General features: G+C 50.8%; 1 protein-coding gene across 4 annotated transcripts; it reads left to right on the forward strand.

Moving 5' to 3' along the window:
* Positions 1 to 1,963: 1,963 nt before the first annotated feature.
* On the forward strand, positions 1,964 to 21,736 carry FAM107A (family with sequence similarity 107 member A). Of its 4 annotated transcripts, XR_013968316.1 has the most exons (5): positions 1,964 to 2,026; positions 17,237 to 17,411; positions 19,137 to 19,293; positions 19,793 to 20,023; positions 20,262 to 21,019. XR_013968316.1 is itself a non-coding variant. In XM_080828653.1 (4 exons), the coding sequence occupies exons 1-4, from the start codon at positions 2,005 to 2,007 to the stop codon at positions 19,898 to 19,900; spliced, it is 462 nt and encodes a 153-aa protein (XP_080684779.1). In that variant the 5' UTR covers positions 1,964 to 2,004; the 3' UTR covers positions 19,901 to 21,052. The 4 variants fall into 4 exon arrangements, 3 of the variants coding, with proteins under 3 accessions (XP_080684779.1, XP_080684778.1, XP_080684780.1); XM_080828653.1 differs by having other exon boundaries at positions 19,793 to 21,052; XM_080828652.1 differs by lacking the exon at positions 1,964 to 2,026 and adding an exon at positions 2,229 to 2,424 and having other exon boundaries at positions 19,793 to 21,094.
* Positions 21,737 to 22,993: the final 1,257 nt, after the last annotated feature.

Here is a 22,993-nt window from a genome sequence, read left to right on the forward strand (position 1 = left end):
GTCTCATAAATGGCTACAACATGCACAGGTGAACACACACACATACACACACACCCTAAGGATGATAGTAATTTGTTTCTCTGGAGAAGACTTTGACCTTGATCAGTCTCTCCTGTGGGAACTCAGGGACACTATAAATATCTCTTCAGTCCTCCCCTTCCAAGGAACAGAGGGTCCTCACCTCCCCCTACTTTCTTTCTGTTCACAGAAAGAATACTCTCCTCAGGCCATATTTCATAATGAAAATGAGAAGCAGAAACTAAATGGCTCAGGTAAGTGAGACCCACCTAGAATTCCTCAGGAGTGCAGCCAGAGTTAATCCCTTCCAAATACTCTGTAAAAGCACATTACTTAGTCACAATTTACCTGAAACCCACCCCCCCCACCTTGTTCAACAGCTGGCCTTGTTTCCCCCATGCAGCAAAAGATTTGGCACCATCTGAGTTCCAATTTCAGACCCATTACTAACTAGTTATGTGATTGTGGGCAAGTCACTTGAACCTTATTTTCCTTATCTCTAAAAGGGGCATAATCATACTTGATCAAAGAGTGGATTAAATGAAATTAATAATAAATTATATATAATTTTGTCCTCTAAAGAAAGGATATGAAATAACCAATGTCAGTGATTGTGCCTGGCACTCATGACAGTTGGTTGCTGATGAGATATATGATCAGTCTGACCAATCAGTGATGTCCCCAAAGGTCAAAGTGTGTCACTTGGGTCCTTGGGACCCCAGTGGAGGGGAGAGGAGGGGAGGTGACTGAGGAGCAGAGAAGTACAGAGATCTCTGAATCACAGCAGAAGCTGGGGCTGGAAAGTGGCATAGGACCAACTATAGAGGACTTGGCTGACTGGCCTAAGGGACACCAAGGCTGGAGAGGACTGCAGAGAAAACAGAGGCACAGGGAGACCGTACTGTGTGGCCAAATCTCCAACAGCCAGCTCAAGATTCCCTGACCCATATAGGCGCAGCCTTGAACAGAGGCCATCTAGTACCCTGGACAGCTCCAGGGGTCTCTAGATTTCAGGGGCACTAGTTTTGTGGGTGGAGAACTGGATTGAGTCTTGGTTCCTCCAAAGAGCTACATGAGCATGAGTAAGCCACCTCACCTCCCTGAGTCTCAATGACTTCATCTCTCAACTGGAGATAATACCCATCCTTCAGCACTTTTATGAAGCATAAATGAGATAATGGGGGGCAGCAGAGTAGAGTGGCCCAAGTCTGAGGTCAGACTACCTGAGTGTGTGTCCCAGATCCACACTGTGTGAACCCAGATAAATTACTGACCCCCTTGGAGCTTCAGTTTCCTCATCTGCAGAACTGGAAGGCTAACAGACACTAATTCATAGGGTTGTGAAGTTAAAATGGACTAGGACATAAAGTACACAATGAACAGTAGTTTTTATATTAGAAGAAACTTAGCATAGCACCAGACAGAGTAGATAATCAAAACTGTCAGTTCCTTATATCTTCCAAATCTGCCTGGTTGACTTTGCTTCTCCACCTTTAGACTCTTGGTTGGTCCTCCCATCTCTGGCTATTAATAGGATTGTACAAACTGGGAGAAACCAACCTGGTGAAGCCCCACCACAACTTGTCTCCTACAGTAAACCTCCCTGCTTCTCAGTGCTACTCACCCCAAGACACTTTTTTAAATAATAGTATATGTTTGTTCTGCCCTAGTCACTGTTCTAAGATTATATATAATATATAATATATATACTGACTGTATGTATAGTTGGTACATAAAACATACAGTCAGTATATAGAATACATAAACCACATATACATACATATTACCCTCATGGCCCTGTGGAAATAATAAGTACTTTGGTCATCCCCATTTTACAGATGAGAAAACTGTGGCTCTGAGAGGTTAGGTAATTAAATCGTGGAGTCACATAGTTATTAATTGGTGGCGCTGGGACATGATCCCAGGGATTCCACTTCAGAATCCCACACCTGCGTGTAGCATTCAACGAGGCCAGCGGCCAGGGAAATGGAGAAAAGGAGTGCAGCAGGTAGGAGACCAAGGCTAGAAATCAGGACAGCGGGTTCTCCCTCGGCCCTGGAACCCCGGGACCAGGAGTCCTCTCATGGGACCCTGACCCACGCCCTCGATCCCGCGGGCAGGATACCTGCCCTTGCCCCTGCCCTCTATCCCTCCCCCCGCGGCGCCTCCTCGCCTGGCGCTCTGGCCTCCGGTGGTAACTCGATCCGCAGCAGAGTTTGGGCCCGGGTTGGCACGTCACGGCTGCGGAGGCACTCGGGCTCCAAAGCACTACACTCTGGTGCGCTCCCTGTCCGCAGTGCCGGCTCCACAGTCTGGCGCAGGGGCGCATGGCGCAGAGGCTGGGCGAGCGGGCACGGGACCCCACCGAGGCCTCGGGTCTCTACCGGGCCGTGCTGCTTAGGTCCGGTAAGTGAGGGCAAGGCCTCCCGGCCCCTGCGTCGTGGAGAGCGCGAGAGGGCAGGGCGGGCAGCCCGCCGCCGCCGGGCACCACGGTCCTCCTTCATTGCTCTGCTTTCCTCCCTTTTTTTTTTTTTTTTTTCATTCTTTTAAATTACTTTTCGGAGTTCACGCGTCATTCCTTCTTTCGCTCCTACATTCTTCCTACCATTGGGGTTGGGGACATACCATTAGATATATCGCTTTATTCCAGTGTAGGAGCGCACCCCCCTCCCGCCCCTCCCCAACACAGACACTCACTCGGTTTCTGAACTACGAAAGTGCGGCAAGGTTCCATCTCCTGGCACGTCCCTTACGCGCGCGTAGGCGTTCGTAGGTGTGGGAGAGTGGAAAATGGGTAAGACGGGGGTGCTCGCAGTGGGGCACGTAGGGGCACAGACGCATAGCCACTGGTGATGTCCAGAGAGGTATTACATTAGCGGCAGAAAGGGAAGAGAGCAAGTTACAGGAAGGGGAGAAACCATTTTTCTGTGTATATGCATGTAAAGAGAAAAAGATTTAGAAGGAAACACATGGTGGTTATTTTCAAGAACGAGAGTTGTATGACAAGGTGTTTCTTTTTTTCCTTCCCATTTGTCTTTTTTAAAACTTATTTGCAGTAAGCACATACTACTTTTCTATTCAGAACAATAGGGGATTTTTTTACTTGGGAAAATAAAACAAACATGGCATATAGTCGCTGAAACAATAATTAGGAAAGCCAGAGATGGAGAAAGAAGAAAAGGAATGCCCACAGTAAGGGGTTGGGGCGGTTGCCTCCGGACTTTGTGCTTTGAAAGAGAGGTTTAGGGAAGGTGAAAATCCTTCTCCTGCGTGGTCCCGGTGCGGGTACGTGATTAGAAAGTGTCAGCGGACCTGGGCTCACCCGCAGCTATGATCTGCCGATCTGCCGTGGGCAAGGAGCCCCCCAACACACACACACACCCAGTGGTCCTGCCAGCGGACCCCTGGAGCCAAAGGCGCAAGGGGAACCCTTGGCCGCTTGTCTGCACGGGCCGTGCCTGCCCCCATCCCCTGACCCTCCTCCCTCCTCCCCTCCCTCCCGCATGACCTCGGTTCCGGGACTGACTGCCTCTCTTAGACTGGCTCCGCCCTACGGAGATCCCCACGCGGAGCTACCGCCTGGGAACATGGAGACAACGGTTCTCTTAAGTCCAAAAGCAAGAACTGGCCAAGACTTGGGGACTGCCGGCGCCTTCCTGGGGGAGGGTTTTAAATCTGGCAGAGCTGGGGCAGGCAGAAAGGGAATCCGATTTCAAATCCCAGCTCTGGTGATTTCTCCCCTGCAAAGCACTCCTAAGGGTTCCCACCCAGTTCCTACCCTCTCACAAAGACAAGGAGGGGCTATCTAATCTGAAGACGCTGTGCTCCCTCTGACCTGGAGCTACAGCGATGAGCCTTATGCAAAAAGCAACATTTTTCACAGGCAACGTACTCAGAAGAGCAGACATCAGAGTCGGTCCAGGGACCCCATGCTCTTCCGGTATCTGTACCACAGGCAGCTACAAGCCAGGGAGGGGGCAAAGCCTTTGACCAGGGGCCTCGCTGAGGGAGCATTTACTTTGTGCTAGGCACTGCTGGCTCATTCAGTCTTAAGAACCCTACAAGGTCACTGCTAATTGTCATCCCCATTTAACAGATGGGGAGACTGAGCTTTAAAGAGCTTAGCAGCTTGCCCATGGTCCCGCTAAGAGAAAGCTTCTATCCCACTATGGGGTAGAAAACACTTAGTGCAACCTTAGGCCCATTCATGCCAATGTCTGCACACCTCCTGAGACTAGTAATAATAATGGCCAATAATGCTGATCGCTTGTTATTGCCACTCGCTTTGCCAAATGCTGTGCATGTCATCTTATCGACGTAATTCAGTTATTCCTGCCACCCGTATGTACTGACCACCCCCATGCAAGGCACATGGATATACTCATAAATATAACAGATATGTCCCTCCTCTCAGGGAAGTAAGAAGTACTGACCCGTATTTTAAGCATGAGGAAATTTAGGCTCAGAAGATAACATGACTTATCTGAAGTCACCCAGCCCATCTGGGCGGAGATGAGATTCAAACCCAGGGCCAGGGCAGAAGCGCTACTCTGGTTGTCTCACACATAGAAAAGCAAGAAGAGTCAGGGTGAGGATCCAACTGGGCCATTTAGTGAAGAGTCAAGAGCGCCCCTCCTTTAGAAGCCCCCAAGGACAGGGTGTGGAGTCAAATCCAAGATGGTAGCCATCCATCTTCATTTACAGTGGTCTCGAGCCATGCACCAAGTAATAGAACACGTCTAGAAAATTTTTCACCACAGATTATTTTTTTTAAGATTTTATTTATTTATTTGACACAGGGAGAGATCACAAGTAGGCAGAAAGGCAGGCAGAGGGCGGAGGGAAGCAGGCTCCCCGCTGAGCAGAGAGCAGGATGCGGGGCTCGATCCCAGGACCCTGCGATCATGACTGAGCCGAAGGCAGAGGCTTAACCCACTGAGCCAGCCAGGCACCCCAACCACAGATTATTTTTAAATTTGTAATATTAAAGTATTACATGTTCACCATGAATATTTTGAGAAATTGAGACTAAAGAAGGGGAAGCCTTACCCACAATCCCACTAACCCTAAGCACTGCTGGTAACATTTGGGGGTGTCTCCTTAAAGTCTTTGCAATGCATAGTTTACATGTATGGTTGTGTTTTACGTTGCTGAGGTTGTATCAATACTAGTCTTCAACCCCTCCATCCCTGCCTGCCACGCATTTAAATGTAGGGCAAGAGTCAGCAAACCATGGTTGGCCTGCAACCTATATTTGTAAGCTAGGTTTTCTTGCAATATAACCATGCTCATTCATTTACATATTATCTCTAGTCGCTCTTGTGTAACAATACTAGAGTTGAGTAGATGCAACAGAGAACCCATGACCCAGAAGGCAAAAAATATTTTTTTCTTGGCACCTTTGTTAAAAAAAAGGGGGGGTGCCTGGGTGGCTCAGTGGGTTCGGGCCTCTGCCTTCTGCTCAGGTCATGGTCTTATCGGGGTCTCTGCTCAGCGGGAAGCCTGCTTCCCCTTCTCTCTCTGCCTGCCTCTCTGTCTACTTGTGATCTCTCTGTGTCAAATAAATAAATAGAATCTTTGGGGGAAAAAAAAATACAGGACACCCAGTTAAATTTGAACCTCAGATACACAACAAATAATACTTTAAGTAAAACCCAACTGTTGTACGGCTATGCAGGTACTAAAAACGTATTCATTGCTTATCTGAAATTCAGATTTAAATCGAGCATGCTGCATTTTTATTTGTTACATCTGGCAAATAGTCATGCCAGCAATCATGGAAGTTTGCTTGCCTTGACAAACTATGGTCTGCCCAGGCTCCTCTCTCTCTCTACACACACACACTCCTCTCCCCATCCCTAGCTCCTCTGTCCATCCTTTGCCTGGCTACGAGTTAAAATGTGCTGGGGCTAGGGGGCACCCCACGGCCCCACGGCAGCTAAGAGACCAGATTCACCAGGCCTCATCAGAGCTGAGTGGAGAGCCAGCTATCCGGAAAAAAAAAAACATAATTCTTCCCCACTCCCTGATACTTTCCCATTTGCACACTTGAAATCCCTCCACTGGGTAAATTCTTCCTGGTTCAAATCTGTTGTAAAGGCAACTCTCATTGCTTTTGTAATCTCTCCACGGATCCCATGACAATTTTTTCTGCCAATACAGTTTCTACCCCCTTCCATGTCCTTTCAACTGAGCGTGTTGGGGGTGGGGACAAGGTTGGATCCTACGGCTGTTTTGTGGGTGGCTGCTCGGAAACCTCATTGAGGCCTTGGAAAGGGACCCTGGAGATGGAGACTGAACACAGTGCTGAGGAGGAAGTTTTGAGTTGCCATGGGAACCTCTTGTCTGATGTTTGTGCACCCAGATAAGCTGCTCCAGGCGCCTGTGAGCTTGGAAAAAGGGGAGCAAAAATGAAAGGAAAGATGTTTTTGGAGGTTGTTTTGTTTTGTTTTGTTTTTTAATGCAAGCTGTGGCCCCAGCCCACAGTGGAAGGAGGAAAATTCCCCAGCTCCCACTCCCGCCTGCCTCTCCTGGTCTTCACGAACCCCCTTCCTTTCAGCTCCTCTAAGTTCCCAGGGAAACAAACTTCAGACGGACAAGAAGGGAGTGTAGGAGGGGTGTACTCAACCTCTGGGATTCCCTTTCAGTTCTTATGGGGCTGAGCAAGAATTCTGGTCTCCAGGCCCCTGGTATCCCAGAGCCCTTCCTTTAGGGAGAATGGGGAGGCCTCCAGGGAAAGCTCTACTGACCAAGGCAGGAGGCAGCAACTGGGGCTGAATTCGGCAGTAACCTGGAGTAAACTCCTAAAAGCCTCCTTTGCCCGGAAGGCCTCTATTTTCCAATATGCAAAATGGACATGACTGAACCAGATATGAATCATAACTATCGCTGGGTGGAAAAGGTTGCTCTTTCTCATATTTTTTTATTTTTTAATTTTTTAAAAATATTTTATTTATTTATTTGACAGGCAGAAATCACAAGTAGGCAGAGAGGCAGGCACAGAGCTAGGAGAGGCAGGCTCCCTGCCGAGCAGAGAGCCCGATGTGGGGCTCAATCCCAGGACCCTGGGATCATGACCCGAGCTGAAGGCAGAGGCTTTAACCCACTGAGCCACCCAGGTGCCCCTCTTTCTCATATTTTTAATCTTTATTGTTTCCTGAGAGCAAAAGCCATGTACGCTTGTTCTTGTTCTGTGTTTAAACCACAAATATTACAGAAATTTTGTGACTAAGAAGGGCCTGCAATTTTTTGCCATAGAATAGTGGTTCTCAAACTCCCAGAGATAAACGAAACCCCGGGGGGGGGGGTGTTAAAAATCCAGATTTGTGGGCCCGTCCCTCCTAAATTCTAATATAGCAATCCGGGAGCATGGCCCATTTTAGCTCATCTCACAAATAATGGCTAGTCGTGACATCTGAGACACATTGATCTAGAACTGACTACTCTAGCAGTTCAGTTTATATGCCTCCAGACTGGGCCTCTAGGTTCTGCACATACTAAGTTTTGTATCTTGAAAAAAATAATAATAATAAGACTGTCAATGTCTTTGGTGTCTACAAGTCAATGATAGTTACGGAACTCCTTGGTACCGGGACAGGAATACTAAGAAGGATAAGGTAAGGCCCCAGCCCTCAAAGCCTGGCAGTCTGGTGGGTGACCCTGATGGGTCTGTACACAGGTTGGACTGTGAGAAGAGCTTTCATGGAAGAGGCATAGTGAGTCCCAACTGCCTGGGGAATATGGCACCCAACCTTGGGGGATGCCTGCCCAGCTCTCCTTGGCTCTCCATTGCTCTGGGGCCGAAAACTCTGATGAGTTCTCCAATAAAGAGAATGCAAAATGGAGATGAAGGTCATTGCTAGTATGGGGACTCTCAGAGTCTGCTCCCCTGGAGTAAGCTGGATTAGGGGGTTCTGTCTTCTCTAGGTGGTGAGAAGCTGTCAGTTCCCCAGGATCCCTCCTACTCCCCCACTGTCAGAAGGCACCCGGATTGGTTCAGATCAGCCACTGTGGGCCCTGGGAAATGCCCAGAAGAGCCATTTACACAGCAGGACAACATGTGGCAACAAAGAATGGCTTGACAAGCATTTAAAGGCAGACTTTCACCACCAGAATTTAGTAAAATTAAGCCACAGCAGGACAGGAAGCCTGGGGAGGATACCATTCAAAGTACTTCAAGAGAAGCAGAATTTAGGAAGAAGGAACAAAAAGGAACATGTGCTGTTTCTAGAAAATTGTTCTATATCTAAGAATTTGTGACCCTCTAAGTTTATTTAAGTGGCCCCAGAATGGCCGGCTTGGTCAAGGCTCCCAGGCCATGCACGACCTGCCCCCTGAGTCTGTGTTCAGCCCCGTGCCCCAACCTCCCCCTCATGCCAACACGCCAGCCCCGCTGGACTTCTTCCACCAGATCAAACTCACTCCCATCCTGGGGCCTTTCCGCTGGCTCTGCCCACTATCTGGAATGCCCTCGTGTGGGAACAGACAGCACATTGCTGGCTCCTTCTCACCACCCAGGCCTCCCTTAAAGGTCAGCGTCCCCGTGTCCACCCTTCCTGAGCTCAGCGCCCCTCTCCTCCCCCCACACCCGACCTCACCCAGTCTTACTTTCAGCCCAACATTCATCACGGGTACAAGTTTCCGGTTTGTCTCCCTTCCTATCTGACTCCCCCACCACCCACCCATGAATACAGGTTCCCTGAGCCCAAAGGTGTCATTCACACTATAGCTCCCGCACACGGGACAGGGCCAGGAACACAGTAGGTACTCGAGAAATGTCAGTTAAATTAATGATATAGGCCAAAGGGGGCACACATGGTCTTTTTAATGCCCCGTTCACGGCTGATGTACATCCTGGGCCTCGTGGCTTTCCAGCCAACCTTCGCCAGAGGTGCCGGCGCCTGAGGCCCCCTGGGCGGGCTCTAGGGCCTGCTCCCACCCAGAGCCCGTCAGCCTCCACCTTCCTCACACTCTTAGCTGGGCAACGTTCCCTTGCTCCTCTGCGAAGTTCAGACGAAGTTCAAAGTGTGGAGTAAGTCAGATGGATGACCAGGAACTGAACCCATGGGAGCTCATCCTCCCTTCCCACCTCAGAGCCCGGTTTCCTCCCGAAGCCTTGGGCACCGCCGGCCTGGGCCGGATGCTCGGCTCTCCCTCCCCTAGGGAGGCTCTGGAATGCACTCTCGCTGACCCTCCCGTCGGAAACAAGGGAAATGCCTCTGCGCGAGCCGCCCAGCTCAGACAAAGCTTGGCATGGTTCTTAGTCCTCCACAATCTGACCAAATAGGTATTTACTTGCGCCTCTAAGGCGTGTGGCTTGGACGCGGTGTTCCGCATTGTGGAAGTGGTCGTGCACCAAGTGAAATATCCGTTACTATAGTAACAGTTCCTTTTTATTGATACCAGAATAAACAGGAATGCAGAGCGGCCTCACTCGTTGGCACACGCAGCCGCCTGCCGTCCGCAGGGGTTTAAGAACCGCCCTTCAGAGGCGGCCCTCCTTGCTAGTGTGGGACTTCCCAGCGGAGTGAGGGACCCAGCCACGGCTCCGGCTCCCAAGTTCCCTTCCCAGAGACACAGCTGAGAAGTAAGACCATTTCTATTCTGTTTCCCTTTGCTGGGGAGGGAGTGGCCGTGGGAGGAGGTGTGAGGGCCCCCGGAGCCCTGGGGCAGGCTGTCAGGGGAGCAGAGCTCTTGGAGGCTGGGTTACCCTGGCTCTGTCCCCCACCCAAATCCATTATCACACAGAACAGTGGGCTTAATCCTCATTAGTAGACAGACAACAGGCCGGGCTACTGCAGGGCACAAGTCAGAGAACCAAGGTCCTGGCATCAGACAGAGCTCCCAGCTTTGATTCGAGCTCCTTCCTTTACTGGGTGTGTGATCTGGGGAAGTTAGATGACCCCTCAGAGTCTCAGTATCTTCCTCTGTGGAAAGGAGCCACAACAGTGGCCACCTCCTCAGTCTGTGGTGAGAACTTTCCAAGCTCTGGCTGCAAGTGGCTTCGCACACCAGGCGGCACACGTGCATGCTAACATGGTAACTGCCTGGTCAGTGTGGCTCTAGCACCTGGCAGCAGAGGCAGGCCTGGGACTGAGCTAGAAATCAGGGGTTCGATGGGTCACTTTTGGGAACAGCTGACAAACCCGGCTGGTTTCCCAAGCTGTGAGCAGCCCCAAGAGCTCCGTGTCCAGGGGCTTGGACCCCAAGGGGCTCTTAGCTCCGTTGGTGGTAAGTGCCTGCCAGGATTGTTCCCTGGGAGGCATATCCTGAGTGGAAGGGCTGGCATCATGCCGCCCGTGGGCCAGCAGGAGGATCTGCTGATAATTCCTTATACCCACTGACACTCGTTCCTTGCGCCACACTCCGCGCCAGTGTTGTTAAGGGCCTCCCATGTCCAGCTCTGGGCTCCACTATGACATTGGGTCAAACTCCTGAATGCCCACCCAGACCTTCTCCTCACAAACTGGGAGGTCATGGTGGACCCAAGGCAAAATGTTTAGGACTTTTGAACCATTTTCCCATGGGGTGGGGGTGCTGCATCCAAATGGACAAGGAGCTCTGATTCCAGGCAGGGGCCACCAAAAACAGTCTCCAGTCAGTGCAACACAAAAGGGTACTTTTGGGGCGCCTGGGTGGCTCAGTCGGTGAGGCGGCTACCTTGGGCTCGGGTCATGATTCCAGGGTCCTGGGGTCATGATTCCAGGGTCCTGGGATGGAGCCCTGCATCAGGCTCTCTGCTCAGCAGGGATCCTGCTTCTCTCTCTCTTCCTCTGCCCCTCCTCCAGCTTGTGCTCATTCTCTCTCTCTCTCTCTTTCTCGCTCACTGTCTCTCAAATAAATTAAATCTTAAAAGGGGGGGCACACTCCCTATTGGGAGGAAAAAATGGCATGAAGGGGCTGGGAAATCCAGTGGCCACGCTTGTCATTTTCATTGAACTCCTCACTCTCTTTTGCCAGTAGTTATTTAAAAAGCCTCTCTCCTCCTCTACCCTTCTGCCTCTTGAAACATTGAGCCAAAAAGGTCCCAAGTGCATCCTGAACCTCATCTTGAATGGTACTGAGGATCAAGGGTGCAGAGAGGGAGAGCAGGGAAGACTCTGACCAACACCCCGGGGAGGGAAGGCCACCAGTTGGCGCCCCTCCTAAACAAAGGCCTGCCCCTGGACAGACAGGCTGTAGATTCTGGCTCAAGCCTAAGGCGGTGAGGGCTGGGCAGGGGCTCCCCAGTGAGTCTGTATTTCCCTTGGGATAGAAGTTCTCCAGCTGCCAAGCCTCATCTACAAAACAGGCGCAATAAAACAGCACTGCTGACAGCCTCTGGGGCAATCATGAGATCCAGATGTAGGTGAGTGAGCCTTTGCCAAATGCTGAATGCCTGCCACAGGTCCCCTCAGGAAAGGAGGAAAGTTTGCCTTCTGAGAGCATCCCTGTGCCAGGCACTGAACTAGCCACATCATGCACATTTGATCATGTCACCCTCTAAACAGCCCCATGAGTAGGTATGGCCGTTATTTCCAAACAGAAGCTCAGAGAGGTGAAGCCATTCCCCCAAGTTCACACAGCTAGTAAGGAGTAACCCACCATGATTGAAACCCAGTTCGTCTCCTCCAAAACTTTTGCCTTAACCTTGCGGCTTGACTGGCTCGTGTGTCATGTGTTCTAACTGATGCCACCAAAGACAGAACCAGGGCCACCATGGCAAAGAGGCAGATGAAGGGGACATTAAGCCCTTAGGCAGCTCAGGATCCACTGGGACCTGGGTTCCCGCCACCACCCTAACATCAGCCACGCATGCCCCAGCAGCTGGTGGCCTCATCCTGGGAGCAGTTAGTGACCCTGGCTGAGCCTTAATTGGTGTGGGTCTGGTGTCTGCAGAGCCCCTAAGAAGAAGCTGCGGGACCTCTTGGGTTATCAGCAAAAACAGGGAAGAACCAAGGAAGAGGCTCCCAATCTCTCCCCTGACATTTTACTACCAACCCCACCCTGCCCCCAAAGAGGAAGAAAGTCCCATTGGTGTGCAGAGTAAGTGAGAATTATTTGCCCATCTTGTAGTCAAGCAACACTTCATTTAGCTGTCGCCTACCGGCAGCACCTGCCCCTCTCAGCTCATCCCGTCTTCACAGCATCATAATTTTACAAAGGAGAGTCCTCAAGGTTAAGACCCATCCAAGGTCACCCAGTAGCTAAGAACTATGACCTCAACCACACCTGCCCACTATAACCAGGTCAATCAGTCAGCTGAAATCACTCAGGCTAAAGCAAGGAAGATTGATTTTTTTTTTTTTAATAACTCCATGGTTTACAAAGCTGCCTGACTATTGGAATCTTTCAGGGAGCTTTTTAAAATCCCAAAAGCCAGGCTGCCCTCCCAGGCCAATGACATCAGAATCCCTGGGGTGCCACCCAGGCATTGGTATTTTTAAAACTTCCTCTGCTGATGCCAATATGTAGCCAGGGTTAAGGGGCACTGATTAAATCAGTGCGGTTTTTAAAGAGGGTAAGAAAGCTCCATCCAACCTCTGCCTTCAGCTCAGGTCATGATCCCAGGGTCCTGGGATCGAGCCCTGAATCAGGCTCTCTGCTCAGCATGGAGCCTGCTTCCTCCTCTCTCTCTCTGCCTGCTTCTCTGCCTGCTTGTGATCTATGTCTGTCAAATAAATAAATAAAATCTTAAAAAAAAAAAAAAAGAAACAAAGAAAGCTCCATCCAAGACTAGGGCTGGATTTATTAGTAATTGTTAAAAACAGCTAATTGGGTGACCACACCGTGCAATTCCAGGGGCTCCACTCATCGTTTAATTTACAGGAGTGAGGCCCTAGGGTTGTACAGTGCACAACCTGCCTTGCTATATTTGGCTGCCCAGATATATAGCACCACTGCGTCTTCAACTCTGTGCTAGGCATTTGCCAAGCACCAAGCAAGCATCCCCTTGTTCATTTTGCAACAACCCTCGTGAAGAAGGACGCTGAACAAGAGCAGCTGTTGCACCTTTGCGACTCTGCTGTTCTAGCGGAAAGCAGCCATGTAGACAGTAAGTAATGAGTGGGCATGGCTGCATTCCAAAGCGGTTGAATTTGGTCCAAAGGTTTAGTTTGTGCACTCTTGCTGCGGAGCAGAGGTAAACTTGCCCAAGGCTAAGAAAGGGCACAGCCAACATTCAAATCCAGATCGGGGAGGCTCCCGTGTCTATACACCTAAGCTTCACTCTGCCTTTAACTCCCCCTCCGTTGACCTGTTCCTCTTCTCTGCTGGCTCCTCCTTCAGGCACTCATCTTTGTCTCTTCAGAGGCGACCTCACACTGTGCCCCCATCATGGCCACTTCCCTGAAGGTCTCTGATCTCTCAGGACCCCCCACCTGCCTGAGGGACCTAGCCAGGGCAGTCCCAGGATCGGATTCCCCCGCTCCCGCCTCTGCTCAGGAGGACCACCTGCCCCCAGGCTCCCCACCCTACCCACGGAAGCCCGGGTTTTTTTGGCCTAGCATCTGGGCTGGCCCCTGTCGTTCCAGCACCTACGTGAGGCTCTTCTACACGGGGGGGCCTCTTTTAATTAAACTAAAAGGCAGGAAGGCCGGCTTAGTGGCTAGGCCCTGGAGGACCCCCACACGCGTGTCCACAGATCTCACACGTGTCATTTCTAGAGCTGGCCAAGGCAGCAGTCTTCCCAGCCTGCAGTTTTGGTCTGAAGAACCAGTCACATCGTTCAGGATCCCTGCCTGAACCACCACACCACCCTGGCCTCAGGAGGACCACCTCCCCCTCCCCCACCCCAGCTACATGCTGATTTCTTTTCTTTTCTTTTTTTTTTTTTAAGATTTTATTCATTTATTTGACAGACAGAGATCACAAGTAGGCAGAGAGGAAGGCAGAGAGAGAGGAAGGGAAGCAGGCTCCCTGCTGAGCAGAGAACCTGATGCGGGGCTCGATCCCAGGACCCTGAGATCATGACCTGAGCCGAAGGCAGAGGCTTTAACCCACTGAGCCACCCAGGCGCCCCTCTGATTTCATTTTTAAAACAAAATAAAAAGGCCTGGAGCCAGAGCTGGTCACTGGTCTGGCCTAGGCGCAGTACTGGCTGAATACATACAGGGTCCCTCTTGCAGGCGGGACACCGCGGAAAGGGCCCTGCCGCCGCGGTGGGGCCCGGCCCCCGGCAGGCAACCCATTGGCTGGCTGGTGACCTATGGGGTGAAGAGTCTCCACCTGGCCAATCAGATGTTCTTCCTCTGGAATTTAACAGGCTGGAGAGACGCGTGCCCAGTGGAAGTCAAGGAAACCAAAGTCCTATAAAAATTTCCCCAAACCTGCTGACAGTTTTTCCACACACACCAGAGAGAATGGCCTTTTTAAAAATCGAATGAGACGCACTCTTTCCCCGACTTGAACCCACCCGTCCACCCTCACACCAACCACTCTCCCTGTCCCTCACTCACGCCACTCCAGACACACTATGCTTTTTTGTTCCCTGAACAGACCAAGCTTGTTCAAGGTACATGAGTCACACAGGCTGTTCCTTCCCTCTGCCCCAAACAGCCTCTCTCCTCCTTCTCAGTCCTCAGATCTGAAATGTCACGTCCTCAGAGAGACCCTCCCAGTGCACCTGGCTGAAGACGGGGCCTCCTGTTCTCTATCCCAGACCCCTGGTTCCTTCAGTGGGCTCCCAGCAATTTGCAATCATTTGTTTTGATTGGTGTGTGTCCATGTTTACTGTCTGCCTCCCTAACAGAATTTCAGCTCTGTGAGAGCAGGAACCTTGTTTGCTTAGTTCATCTCTGTGTGTCTAGTGTCTACCACAAAATGTGGCAAACTGCAGGAACTAAAAACATATGGTAGAATGAATGAAAAATTTTATTGTGTATGTTCTGAATGGTCATTCCTGTTATGCAGACACTCTCAGCTTTTGTGTACTTAGTTTGTATCTGGCCACATTATTGAATTCTCTCATTCATTCCAAATGTTTTAATCTTAATCCATTTGGGAATTCTTGGTATGTCGTGGTATCTTAAGCCAATTATTTCTGCCTTTTCCTTTCCTAAACTTATACAATTTGTTTCTTGCCTTGTGGCTTTGGTAATGTACAATACAGTTAGTTATTCCAAAGGTGGTGTGACTGATGATTATGACTTTCTTGAAGGTTTGGGACAGAAAAGGACTATAGGCAGGATCAACAGCCAAGGAACTATGGCAGTTATTTAAGCATGGTGTGGATAGGATGAGTAAAGAGGATGGCTGAAAACCACTTGAAGGTTTGGTGGGACTTGGTCATGAGACAAGGCAGCAAAAGGGAGAAAAAAAATCCCCAAACGCCAGTCTGAATCAGGGATCTAATGCATTGGCTCCCAGACAACATAAGCCCACAGACTAAGAAAATATCCACATTTTAGGGGTGCCTGTCTGGCTCAGTCGGTAGAGCAGGCGACTATCGATCTGGGGGTCATGAGCTCAAGCCCTACGTTAGGTGTAGCGTTTGCTTAGAAAAAAAAAAAAAAGGAAAATGCCCACGTTTTTAAAAGATGAGGGAGCTGTTTTGTCAACTTCCCATTTTCAACTATCAAATACTACCACAATCTTTAAAAACCAAAGAGCTGGGAAGGGTAGAACCTGAAAACAAACAGCCTTATGAAGAAAGTGAAGAAAGGGGATTAATTAGAATTTTCATGTTAGAGACAGTTCTGAGAATGTGAATTCAAGAAAAAAATTAGCAGATATGTTTTTAAGTTCTGACACTTCATCTGGCTACTTCCAAAATATCTTGTAATAATTAACACTCTTTCCAGTTTACACAGCACCTTTACAAATGTGATCTCACTTAATTCTCCAAACAGCACCCAGCAATGCATAATAATAGAAATGCCAAACATGTATCCAGTGGGCCACCATTTGCAAAACATAATCTCCCCTTTGATGCTGACACTCCCTGACATGTCACCTTGCCATTTACACCCTGCCCCCCACCCCGCATTTTCCAGCCCCACTGAGCTATTACCTGCGTCCCGGTGTTCGCACACACCACCATGCCTAGCTAGTTTACTTGGAGAACTCCTGTTTATGCCAGTGCTTGGCATAGAGCAGAAGCTCAACCTCAGAAAGGCAGAATTCACGAAGGGAGAACCAGTGCCCCAATTTTCACTTGAATTCCTAAAAGAAGCTGATGGCCAGGCTGTGTCATCCCCCAGGAGACTTTTTCTGAAGAAGTCTTCCTTTCTCTGTCGGTCTCTGTCATCTCTCTGTCTCTCTCTGTCTCTCTCTCTCTCTCTCACACACACACACACACACAGAAGTTTGCTTTGGGGCACTGCAAGGATACAAAGCCAGCTTGTAGGAGGGAGCCCTTCTGCCTGAATTTCTACTTAAGTAAACTGACAAATTTCGAGCTTCTGTGGTGGAAGTGAGGCCATCAAGAAGCCAGCCATCTGGGGCACCTGGGTGGCTCAGTGGGTTAAGCCGCTGCCTTCGGCTCGGGTCGTGATCTCAGGGTCCTGGGATCGAGCCCCCCATCGGGCTCTCTGCTCAGCGGGGAGCCTGCTTCCCCCTCTCTCTCTCTCTGCCTGCCTTTCTGTCTACTTGTGATCTCTGTCAAATAAATAAATAAAATCTTTAAAAAAAAAAAAAAAAGAAGCCAGCCATCTGCATTACAGATGACAGCCATCACTTTGTAATTAGACACATAGCCATTCCGGGATTTCCTACTCTCCTCTTTGATCTGGAGAAACTGAAAAGCTGGATGCTTCCACAGAGAATTTGGAATGAAGGAGAGGGAAACGGGACAATAGGGGGTGAAGTCTCCTTTTGATCACTATGTTCATCCACATTTAACAAACGCAAACTTGCTCTTTTTTAAGTATCTTTTCTTTTTCTGATTAGAGCTCACTGAAAAACAAAAAACTCAAACATGATTCTTTTTGTAGGAGATTATTTTCTACAAAGTCAGGCCAAAAGCATATGCATGTGTCCACCCCAGTATCATTTCAGCCCCACACCGCGCTTTACAAACAGATCTCCAATCCTTACAACAACCCTGGGCACAGGTTCAATTATTTCCATCTCACAAATGAGGAGACCAGAAGCTCAGAAGGTCAGAGACTCAGCCCAAGGCTTCACAGCGACAGATGGCCAAAGTCCATCTAACGTCAAGAGCCTTCAGCTGTGCCCCACGGGGGTGGGGGAGACTGTGGACCCCGCTCTGACCAACCCCCACCCCTACCTGTCTCTACAGCCTCGATGTACTCGGAGATCCAGAGGGAGCGGGCAGACATCGGAGGCCTGATGGCCCGGCCCGAATACAGAGAATGGAACCCAGAGCTCATCAAGCCCAAGAAGCTGCTGAACCCCGTGAAGGCCTCCCGGAGCCACCAGGAGCTGCACCGAGAGCTGCTCATGAACCACAGAAGGTGGGAACAGAGCTCAGTTGCCTCCTCCTGGCAAACATCTCCTGAGGCCTGCTGGGCCTCGCAGAGGCACCGGAAGGCAGGGCTGATGGTCATGCTGGCTCTCCTGGAGGCTGAGGAGAGCTGAGGGTACCACACATAGTCACCCACAGAAACTGTGAAGGTTTAGTTCCCAGTGGTCCCCAAGAGCTCTGCTCTCCCTCCCAGCTACCTACTCATTCCTGTCCTCCACATACATTTACTGAGCACCTACTATGTGCCAGGCATGGTATCCAGACCTGAGGTACAAGAAGAAACGGGACCCAGTTCCTGCCCTCACAGTGGGGATGTATGCATAACCACAGGCTATGAGGAGGCCCTAAATGGGCCTAGGAGCTCAGAGGACACACCTGGGAGTGGTCCAAGGTGACCTCCTGGGGGAGAGGATGCCTCAGCTGAAGCCTGAGGGTGGGCTGGAGTCAGCCAGACTAGGAGGTGGGCATCAGCTGGTGGAAAGCAAGTATGTTCCCAGCAAATGGAAGAGCATGTGCAAAGAGACAGGAAACACAAGTAGCTCAGGGTGTTGGCTGCATTGACTTTGAGGTTGGCCAGAGAAGTGCTGACCTGGAAAAGGCCTGAAGCAGGGATGTCACAATCACGGGGGGCGGGGGTAGGGGGGATAGGAGGGAGAGGCATAAGGGAAGCAGCGAGGCCAGGGATGCAATGAAAGAGACGGGCTTGAGGTGGCAGGGCTGGGATTCAGTAACGGAGGGAATGTGGAGGCGGCCTTGGGAAATACCTCCCAGCTGGCTAGCACCAGGAGGAAGGCGGCGGCGCCTCTGCAGCTCCCTCTACTGGCATATTCTGGTATTGGCACGGGCTAGGAGTCTCATTCTATTTTCCACTCTGTTCAAGACCTTCCAGCAGGTGTCATTTTCTATCCTCAGTGGGTTCTTTATTTTCTTGCTTAGTATATCATGTGTATTTTCTCCGAATGTGTTTTAGAGTCATCCCTTTTCATGTCAAAAAACACCACCACCGTAGAACAAACAAAAGCCTAAAGACAAATCAGGGAAACACTTGCAATACAAAACACACATAAAAATGTATACCTATCACTTATAAATCCATATGGGAAAAAATGAACAAAGATAGGTATAGTTAGTTCACAAAAGAAGAAATGCAAATGGCGGGTGCACATCTCGAAGGCTGTTGTTCCCATGTAACTAAGAATTAGCGAAACACACATGAATACCAGATATTATTCCTTGCCTAGCAGATTCTCAAATACAAAAAGACTGAACAGTGACGGTGGGGAGAAATAGATGCTCTTGTACACTGATGACAGAGTATAAATTGGAGAACCTTTTCTAAGGAACAGATAGAAATATGTGTCCAAAATCTTTTCAAAGATTTGCAAATCCACCTGACCCAGCAAATCCACCTCTAGAAACTTACCCTGGCACAAAACCAGAAATGACATAAAACCTGGTCTCTGCCGTCAGACAGCCTGGGTACAAATCCTCGCTCAGCCCCTTCGCAGCTGTGACTTGGACTAGTGTCTTCAGTTCTAGCAGCCTAACTTCCTGGCTCCCTATAAGGGGACAGGAATGAGACCCCCTCCTGGAGCTGCCCGCAGCGGGGGGTGGGGGATGTAGGACACAATGGTATAGGTTGGGGTCAGTATGGGGTGCAGCCCTGAGACGGGCGGGGGGACACTGGGCGCTCCTGACGGCTGCCCCCACCCAGGGGCCTGGGCGTGGACAGCAAGCCAGAGCTGCAGCGGGTCCTGGAGCATCGCAGGCGGAACCAGCTCATCAAGAAGAAGAAGGAAGAGCTGGAGGCCAAACGGCTGCAGTGCCCCTTTGAGCAGGAGCTGCTGAGACGGCAGCAGAGGCTGAACCAGGTGGGTGAGAGCGCCCAGCCCTGGCCCCAGCCCCTTCCAGGACTATCTCCCGGCCTGGGTAAGAGGGACAAGATGACGCCAAATGAGGCTTCAACCAGCGCTCCACCACCAGCCTAAGTCCTCATGCTGCCATTCACTCGGCTGTGTGACTTTGAGCTGGTGGCCTCCCCTCTCTGAACCTCAGTTCCCTCATCGGCCCAACCTATCGCATGCTGATCCTGATCTCACTATGGCCCTGAGAGCCAGATGGCGTTCCCATTCTAGAGATGAGGAACCTGAGGCCCCAGCCGAGGCAAGTGATCCGCAGCAGCTTCACAAGGAAAAGTTCTTCGCATGCTGTCACCCCAGCTACCAGGCTGGTGGCAAAGCTGATCTCCCGTTCTGTTTCCCCCAGAGAGGATCCGTGATCCCAACACTGTGGTTTGGGGAAAAGGAGCTCCCCCCAGCCAGCCCCCACCCCCGCACCCCACTTTACACCTCTGCTTTGTCTCTCCTTTAGCTGGAAAAACCACCAGAAAAGGAAGAGGACCATGCCCCCGAGTTTATAAAAGTCAGGGAGAACCTGCGGAGAATCGCGACGCTCACCAGTGAAGAGAGAGCTCTGTAGAGGGGGCTGTTGACGCTCCAGCCCCTACCGCGCGCGCCCGCCTGCAGCCCTTCCGCGCCTGGCAGACCCGGCCCCCAGCCTGGGGCCATCTGCGATGATGTTCACGCTTGCTCTTGTGAAAATGCCCCAGAAGGCCTGGGCCCTCCTTCCCACCCTTAAAAGAAGCTGGGGCCCCTAAGCTCCCTGGCTTTTCCTTCCCAGCACTCACCGCTTCTGCTCCAAAAGGAAGCTGCTGCCGAGAAAACTTTCCCAAGGCACCTCTCCCAGAAGGAGCTTCTGAGCTCTGCTGAGATTCTCCTGGCAGAACTGGGAAGGAGAGAGAGGCCCCTCTTTGGCCTGACCAGCCGTCCATCTTGCCCAGGCCCCACGGGGCCCTGCTTCCCTGGACAGCCCAGCTCCCTGCTCTCCGAAAGCCTCCCTGGCTGTGGTTTCCCCTGCGGTCAGGTGGGGGGCATCGAAGTAGAGCATCTCAGAACACCTGCCCTGAAAGCCAGCTGAGGGGAATATGGTTCAAGTGCAGCTGTCCTTGGGGAGGAAGGGCCGGGCAGCTCCAAAGGTGGCCTCAGTGCTCGAAGCGGCCAGGTTGCAAGGGTACTGACAAGGAAAGCTTCTCAGAGTTTGCCAGCTTCCCCCACACCCAGGCACTTGCTTTCTCCTCTCCGGGGCCTCCCTGTCTGGGCCTTGTAACCACACCTAACCAGGGCTGCGGCCTTCCTGCTCCCCAAAGTCTAGAACAGTGCTTCTCAAGCTTGCTTGTGCCTACAAATCACGGGGGGTCATGTACAGGACAGCTTGTGATTCAGGAGATCTGGGCTGGGGGCTGAGAGTCTGCGTTTCCAGCCAGCTCCTGGGCTGGGGCCCTCACGACCACCCTGTAAGCAGCCAGGGACAGTAAATACTGGAAACGTCATCCCTGAAGCCACCTGTGCCCTGCGGATTCCCTGCCCTGCCTCTGCAGCCCCAAGGGCTCTCGAATATCCACCCCATTCCAGGGTCCCCAGACCTGGGAAGACATTTGCCCAGCAAATTATGTCCGTTTCATAATTGCCATTGTCACTGGAGAGGTCTATCATTGCCAATCTGCATTTTCTTACCCCACCGTTCTGATGCAATTCTAGCAAAAAAAAAAAAAAAAAATTTATTTTCCCTTTTCCTGACGTCTATGGAGAACAAATATACAGTGATTTCAATGGGTCTCTGGAAATGTGAACAGTGCTTCGTAGGCTCCTTTGAGTCCCCATTTCCAGTTCCTGCACCAGCTCCCTGCTTGGTTTCCACCACCTGAGCTCCAGTGACATCACTCATTCTTCCTCAAAACCCTCCCCACGCGAGACCACGTGTGTCCAACCTTCTGCTTCTAGCCCACTGTTAAAGATTTAGAGAATAAACCAGGCCAGTTTCTTCCCTGCCCCGTGAGGGATAAAATCCCTGCCCTCTGGCCTTGCAACCCCTTCATTTAAGGTGACAGGGCAGTGCTAGAAAAGCATTTCCTTCCACCGCCCCTCCCCGCCAAAAACAGCCAGAAAAAGCTGCTGCTGGAACGCTATTTTATTCTCGGACCAAACGTGGGACGTTCAGCAGGAAAGGGGTCCTCCTGGTCTCAACCCCTAACTGAGTGGTTTGAGGATGACCAAGACGGTGCCCTTTTCCTGGGTGGGGTGCCCACCAGTGTAAATAGACATGCTGCCTGCGGGGGTGTGTGTGTGTGTGTGTGCAAGCCAGGCTCTAAAAGGCTTGTGACTCTGTCTTAGTGAGAACGTGGTCATGGTATTTTCATGTCTGCCTGTTGAGAGCAAGTGTAAAGCACAATCCCCTAATAAAGACCACCATTTCACCAAAGACATCTCCCCCTGAGGTCTGTGTGTTGCTCAGATGTATGACAAGAAGCAAGACAGCATCTGGGATGGAGCAAGCGCCTCGGAGAGGATGGCTGGGATTCCACTCAGTGCTCCCCAGAGGTGCTCTGTGGAAACGGCAAGCCACGGAGATGAAACTCCACATCGTCCAGTGGGGCCGTGGCAGCCACCCACATCCACGCCCCTTCTCTCTAGCTGCCTCCCACTGTGGAGGTTATAAATCCCAACTCGCACTGTTCCAGACTCCTTTGCGGCTTGGGGGGACATATGACCAGGTATGGCCAGTGAAATTTAAGAGGAACTCTACAGGGGCTTTTGGGAAAGTTTATGCTTTTCTGCTAAAAGAAGCAGACATGGGTAACACCTCCCTGGCCCTCCATTCTTCCTGCCTTGATGGAAGACGTGATGCCTGGAGCCACAACAGGCATTTTGCCACCATGAGGAAAAGCCAAGAGACTCTCAGAGCACTGACCCTGTCATCATTTGACCAAGGCAATGCCAGCAGCCATCCTCCTCCAGAATTCTTGCAAATAAAAAAGAAAACCCTCTTTATTTAAGCCATTGTTGGTCAGTCTCTGTTACTTGCAGACAGAGTATTCCTGACACAGAAGGCCAGCCCTAATGCCTAGAATAACCACCAGACTGTAGTGAAAATCCAGATTCCTCTTTCCCATTAGAAACCAAGTGGAGAAGCGGGGTCCCCGGGTGGCTCAGTGGGTTAAAGCCTCTGCCTTCGGCTCAGGTCATGATCTCAGGATCCTGGGATCGAGCCCCGCATCAGGCTCTCTGCTCAGCAGGGAGCCTGCTTTCTCCTCTCTCTCTGCCTGCCTCTCTGCCTACTTGTGATCTCTCTCTCTCTCTGTCAAATAAATAAATAAAAATCTTATAAAAAGAAAGAAAGAAAGAAACCAAATGGAGGGGAGGGGCGTCTGCGTGGCTCAGTGGGTTAAGCCTCCACCTTCGGCTCAGGTCATGATCTCAGGATCCTGGGATCGAGCCCCGCATCGGGCTCTCTGCTCAGCAGGGAGCCTGCTAGCCTGCTTCCCCCTCTCTCTCTACCTGCCTCTCCACCTACTTGTGATCTCTCTCTCTCTGTCAAAAAAAATATATATATTAAAAAAAAAAAAACAAGTGGAGGGGCACCTGGGTGGCTTAGTCGGTTAAGTATCATCTAACTTGTGATTTCAGCTCAGGTTATCATCTCAGGGTCATGGGATCAAGCCCCATGCTGGGCTCC

The sequence above is a fragment of the Martes martes genome (genome assembly GCF_963455335.1).
Source record: "Martes martes genome assembly, chromosome: 1".
Classification (NCBI taxonomy): Eukaryota; Metazoa; Chordata; class Mammalia; order Carnivora; family Mustelidae; genus Martes; species Martes martes.